This window comes from Electrophorus electricus, chromosome 19 (assembly GCF_041902795.1).
Source record: "Electrophorus electricus isolate QZ-2024a chromosome 19, ASM4190279v1, whole genome shotgun sequence".
NCBI classification, from domain to species: domain Eukaryota; kingdom Metazoa; phylum Chordata; class Actinopteri; order Gymnotiformes; family Gymnotidae; genus Electrophorus; species Electrophorus electricus.
Genome location: NC_137515.1, coordinates 15,986,454 through 15,992,500, shown reverse-complemented (window position 1 = coordinate 15,992,500; position 6,047 = coordinate 15,986,454). Strand labels below are relative to the sequence as shown.

Genomic DNA, 6,047 nt, shown 5'->3' with positions numbered 1-6,047 from the left:
GGGGACAGGAGCTTCCCATTGATCTGGCACTGCACCAGCAGGCTATTCCTCATGTTGGCCACACGCACCATCACGCATGCCTTGCCATGGCGCGCGCACACCACCGCGTAGCGGCTGAACCTGACGCTCTCCGCCCTCTTCTTGGGCCGCGCCAGCTTGGCCAGGAAGGCACCGGTCACGAAGATCTCGGCCAGGCCTGTCATCACCAGCTGCACCACCAGTGCTAGGATGGCCAGGGAACACTCCTCGTTGATGTGACGGAAGCCATAGCCAATGGTGGTCTGCGACTCCAGAGAGAAGAGGTACGCCGAAGTCAGCGTGGCCACATTCGCAATGCATGGCGTGTGGTTAGACGTCGGCGGGATGTCGATGTCGCCGTTCTTCAGGCCGATAAGGTAGTAGAGGATGCCAAAGGCGAACCAGGTGGTGAAGAAGGTGGAGATGAAGAGAGTGAGCTTGTAGCGCCACTTCATGTCCAACACTGTGGTCCAGATGTCGTGCAGGTAGAGCTGCATCTTGCCCTCTAAATTATCGACCCGCGCATTGTTGTGGCCGTCTTTGGACAAAACTCGCCGCTGGGCCGATACACTCATCCCGTGAGACTCCGGTGCTGTGGGTAGGTAGGTAGGTCGGCTTTTGCTTGCATCCAGCTTTTCTCTGCAGTGGTGAAGCAAACTACATGATACAAACAACAACAACAACAACAAGATTTGTTTAAAACTGATCACACCAGATGAAGCTAACTGATCCTTTGAATAAGCAGTGAGAAGATCTATGACTATTTCCTAGGTCTTATGAATTAAATGAATTAAAAAACAGATGAAAGAGTTGCACCATATCCTGTATTTAAATCCTTCACTATAATTTCAGCTAGAGCGTGGTGCAGAGCTCACTGTGAGTAATTACAGCATAAACATTAAGAACTTGAGAAAAGTTTTTTTAAAAACCCATCTTTTTTGGTCTATTTTTGCTGTTAATCAACAATTATGCAAAGTTGTTAATTAACAAGCCAGTGACTCGGTATGAAATTATCTGAAAAAAACCCCCACCATCTTACTTAAGAGAGCTGTAACTACAGCGACAAAAATCGGTCATAATGAGGATATGAACGTACCTGTTCCAAATCTGCCTGTCCTGTCTCAGGTGTGGCTCTGATTGTGTCCGCAGCACCAGTTTATTGTAACACGAGACAAGCAGGTGTTCACCTGCCTAGATGCATTTCACAATGCTCTTGGCTCTCTGTTGCACTTGTTTATGTGCACTGAACTCAAGCACAATTGATAATGTGAATTGTTCCTATAAGAACAGTTGGGGGTGGTGGTTAAAGAGGGAAGCAGTCATCTGTGAGGTAGCTTTTCCCGTAACTCCTCCTGTGCCAGTTTTCTCTGCACTGGCAGGAGAGGTGAGTATCAAAACAGTTTTCACTTTCCCCATGTTGTGTCGACTCATTTCGGTGTTTTCAAGCCAAACACACTGATGCAGTGGGTAGCCGTAGAAAACGGAGACACTTTTGTGTATGGAGTTTAAAATACTTGTTACTTGGCGCATTCTTCCCCTGAATCAACAGACCGTGATGTTTCTAAATGATACAGACAAGAGAATCCAGACAATGTTTATGAACCATCAGGCAAAGTGTGAAGGTTAAAGAGGAATTTGGCACCTTTAATCAGTATCAGTCTGTGTTCAGCTCCCTTATGCTCTTTCTAATTAAACTGCTCTATCAGAGATCGCACCTCGTCTGGGCTCTCAGCTGACATCTTTGCATAAACTGCATAAACAGTTGTATTGTTCCTGTGGAACCAATACAAGCATAAACCAGAAAACTCTAATAGTCTAGCAGTGCTAATGACTGATGCCTTGATATCCACTTCTGACATTTGCTTCGCTAACACACTCAGCATAGTCATTCCCACTGGCAATGAAAAAAAATGTATTAATCTATTACAACACAGGTTTGTTATTTTATTTTACACAAGAAAGGTCAGAAAGTGACAATCTATGGATGACTACTGTTTGAAAAACAGGATGTGGGTAAAACCTAGACTTTTGTTCAGAATGTATTCAAATGAGCCTGTTGTGACCTTGGTGTAAAGTCCTTATGGGGAGTTGTGTAGATCTACAAGTCCACAGGGAGCTGCAGGGAACTGTGACCTTCTGCTGTGGGAGGAGGTCAGATGATGATTAGACTGTTATTAGTCTCATGCTGCCGTACCGTGTTGTGGACCAGGCTGGTTTATTATTAAGACCTGTGGCCATACAGGAAGTAATGTGACAAGCTGCAGCATGTGGTCTGCAGGCGTGCTAGCTCCTTGTACTCTCTCAGGAGGGATGGTTTAGTACCCTGACTGCACTTTTTTTTATAATTGAATGCCTTCGTGTCAGTTTCTTTGTGATTTCCCGGCTTGTTTCAAATCCGTAAGAGCTGAGATCTAGTGACATAAGAATGTCATCTGACAGGCTGATGTTGAGTCAGGAAAGTTAAAAATTTGTAACTGAAGTTAATGAATTGTCCTCCACCAACCCAAACAAACAAACACACACACACACACACACACACACACACACACACACATTCACTAATACATATGTAATTCACAAACTCAAACAAAATGTGGGGAAAAAGCAGACAAGTTCACTGTCTGTGTTGGATGGTTTAACTCCAGACATATAGCCCATACCATCTTCTTCTTTCAGAGATATTCTGAAGGAATACGAGGGCTCTCAGTGTATGAGGTTAAACTTAATCATACCCAGATCAGCAAGTGTGCTGCTTGACTTCATTTTAGTGAAAACAAAGATAATGATGTCCAAATGAGATGAGCCTGGTGTACATTTTAACATACATACATTTAGCTGAAGCTTTTATCCAAAGCAACTTACATTTATGACTTAGTACAACTTGAGCAATTGAGGGTTAAGGGCCTTGCTCAGGGGCCCAACAATGGCAACCTTGCAGCAGTGGGGCTTAAACCAGCAACCTTCTGATTACAAGTCGAAGATCCTTACATAGCAAAAGTGTTTTCACTGTTCCCAATTCTAGTCAAATTAACAAGCCCTTCATGGTTTGAACCGGGTGTGTTAGAGCAGAATAATGATAACAATGGGCAGAGCAGGGCTGATCCAAGACTAGGCTTAGCAAACATGCATTTACACTGACTTGTTAACCAAAACTGCTCCTAAATCAGAGTACTCGGATACTCCAAAAGCAGGGTTTAAAGTTCCCAGAGATCCTGCTAAAAGATTTATTTTAAAAAGTACTTGTTTTTCAATTGGCTAAACTGAAAAAAAAATCCATAAAAGTCCATAATTTCTGCTGTGGAAACAAATGACAGTCTTTTCTGTGCTGTGTAACTTTAAAGAGACAAGACAAAAGATTTGAATGCACTTGGTGACTCTGAAGGGCCTTAATGTAAAGGGGTGTATCAGGGACTGAGCGTGAGCAGTTAAAAGGATTTTGTGGTGATGAAAACCTTAAGCTGTGAGTGAGTGTGTTCATTAAATCACAGTGAAGTCAACCAGCCCCACAGTGATAAACCCATCTGGCTATGTGACAGGCTTTGTGCAGTAACAAAGCCAGAGGCTTGTCAGATTTCTGAAGGAATAGCAAGACCGGTTGTTAGTTTGCTGATAATCGGGCTGCCTCATCAGTATATGTCTGCCCTCTGATTCTCCTGCAGTATGGAACTGGCATCTGAAGCTGTCTGTGTCTGTATGTGTGTCCCTGGCCCAATTTCATGAATGAATCAGCATTATGTACTGCGTTCAACACTCCTCCCCTCTGTCTCCTTTTGACAAACACTCACTCAACCCTGATCCCACAGTGGACAAGATAATCAGTCATGTCACTCCGTGTGTGTGTGTGTGTGTGTGTGTGTGTGTGTGTGTGTGTGTGTGTGTGTGTGTGTGTGTGTGTGTGTGTGTGCATGCGTGCGTGCGTGTGTGCGTATGACAGCAGACTGTGGCGGCAGACATTCCAATTCTGCCTTGAAGTCCACAGCTGGAGAAGGCTGTGCTTATTCGATAAAGGCAGGTCAGACTGGGCTGATGAGGTTATTTGATCTGCAGACATGCTGCAGTGCCCTTAAGGCAGTCTTGCTGAACACCACCAGCTACACCAGCTCCGCCTGCCTCCATTCACGACCATGCAGGCCTGGGAATCATGGGTAGCCAAGAATATGGACTGTATGTAACTCTCAGGAGTAGCTTCATGTGGTCAACTATGATGTTATAGATAATCGGAATGTCTTGGTAATGTAATTTTTGTGAGTTATTTATTATCCATTTATTTAGCTTCTTCTGTTCATTCATAGTAACAAACACTGCTTTTCTAAAGCGCTTTGTTTACTTAAGCGTAAGCAGCACTGACCTTAAAATCAATAGCATCTCTGTTATGGTGTTCAGTAAGGAGAATGCTGCAAATTAATACAGCAAACTTTTAGATTTCAGTTCTGGTTCAGCAACCTCTCTGTGTGTGTGTGGTGGTGGGGGTGTGGGTGGCTGGGTGTGTGTGTGTGTGTGTGTGTGTGTGTGTGTGTGAGAGAGAGAGAGAGAGAGAGAGAGAGAGAGAGAGAGAGAGAGAGAGAGAGAGAGAAAGAGCACGAGAGAGAAAGAGAGAGAGAGAAAATGTCAGTGTAGTCATCCAGCAGAGGGCGCCAAATCCTCAACACATCCTTAATGTATCTGCGTGTGTGAAGGTAGACTATGTAGGGAGTGTGTGGGGGGACTGTGCTGGACCTCTGTGGTACGTCTTTCTGTGTGAGATTTGTGTTCACAGGTGCGTATGAAGTCTGTGAGGGCGTATGTGTGGCATGTGTGCGCACGTGTGTGTGTGTGTGTGTGTGTGAGGTGTGTTTGATTGGCAGATGGTGGATGGCAGGGATTAGTGGATGCTGGATTCTGTACACTGCCTCTCCTGAGCTCTTCTCCTCAGTGACATTTTTCCATTACACCCCACATCCCCTCCTGCTGCTCCACCATGTGCACACATGAGGTGCTTGACCAGTATGTGCATGTGTGTGTGCGTGTGCGTGCGTGTGTGCGTGTGTGTGTGTGTGCGTGTGTGTGTGTGCGTGCGTGCGTGTGTGTGTGCGTGTGCGTGTGTGTGTGTGTGTGTGTTGTATGCGTGTGCGTGTGTGTGTGTGTGTGTGTGTGTGTGTGTGTGTGTGTGTGCGTGTGCGTGTGTGTGCGTGCGTGTGTGTGTGGACACGGATGTGAGAATGAGTGTGCATTTCTAAGGAAGAGCCATTGCTAGTGGCTTGAATTGTGAGGTCTCTGCAAATGTACCTGTAGTTTTCTGACTCTCTGTCTCTCTGTCTCTCTCTCTCTCTCTCTCTCTCTCTCTCTCTCTCTCTCTCTCTCACTCTTAATTCAGTTCAATTCAGTAAGCTTAATAAGATTACAGTAAACAACATGAATGAACCTTTTCAATTAAAGAAATTAAGGATTCTATGTTATAATAATTAACTTGAAAAGAACTGTAATTGGTATGAAATAATATTTGGCAGAGATCAAGATGAGAAAATAAGAAGTGAAAAGAAAGGAAAATATATAATTAATAGTAATTAGAAGAGGAAGAAATAATTAGATAAACACATAAAGATCTTTATAAACAATGCAATACAGTATGTGTGTGTGGGGGGGAGGGGTTTGGTGGGCTACTCACTGTCCCTCATCTTATGGCAGGCAGATATATATTGCTCAGTGAAAGTGCTGCTTTCTTTCTTAGGATGGCCAGTTTGTCAGTATTAGATAGACACTTCAAGTTGGGGTGGATCAGGTCAAATTCTAAATTTACTCAAAAAGTAAATTTGTCTTATTTGGTAGAATGTTGCACGTTCAGTGAGAAAGTGCAGCTCTGTCTCTACAGTGCCATTGTTTCTCTCTGGGCAGCCATGATTTCTTATATTGGCTGGTCTTGATGGTCAGGCTGAGTCGGACCTTTGTCAACATGGTTATGTGTTTAATATCAGTCACTGTGAGCAGGTATTCTGCTAAAGTGTAAAGACGTTTTAGGGCCAGAAAGCACTGCATTTTGCTTTGTGCTTGTG

General features: G+C 44.2%; 1 protein-coding gene across 3 annotated transcripts in view; it reads right to left on the bottom strand.

The window, feature by feature from the left end:
- The window catches only part of kcnj15 (potassium inwardly rectifying channel subfamily J member 15), a 2,544-nt gene extending 1,182 nt beyond the window's left edge, over positions 1-1,362 (bottom strand). Inside the window, exons 1-2 of one of the 3 annotated variants that reach the window (XM_027016989.3) lie at positions 1,115-1,362; positions 1-675 (exon numbers count right to left, since the gene is read on the bottom strand). The exon at positions 1-675 is cut by the window's left edge and continues 1,182 nt beyond it. In XM_027016989.3, the coding sequence (XP_026872790.2) occupies positions 1-593 (593 nt within the window). In that variant the 5' untranslated portion in view covers positions 594-675; positions 1,115-1,362. Of the gene's footprint in view, positions 676-1,057; positions 1,086-1,114 lie in introns of those variants that run through there. The other 2 variants (XM_035535688.2, XM_081702415.1) reach the window with 2 other exon arrangements.
- Positions 1,363-6,047: the final 4,685 nt, after the last annotated feature.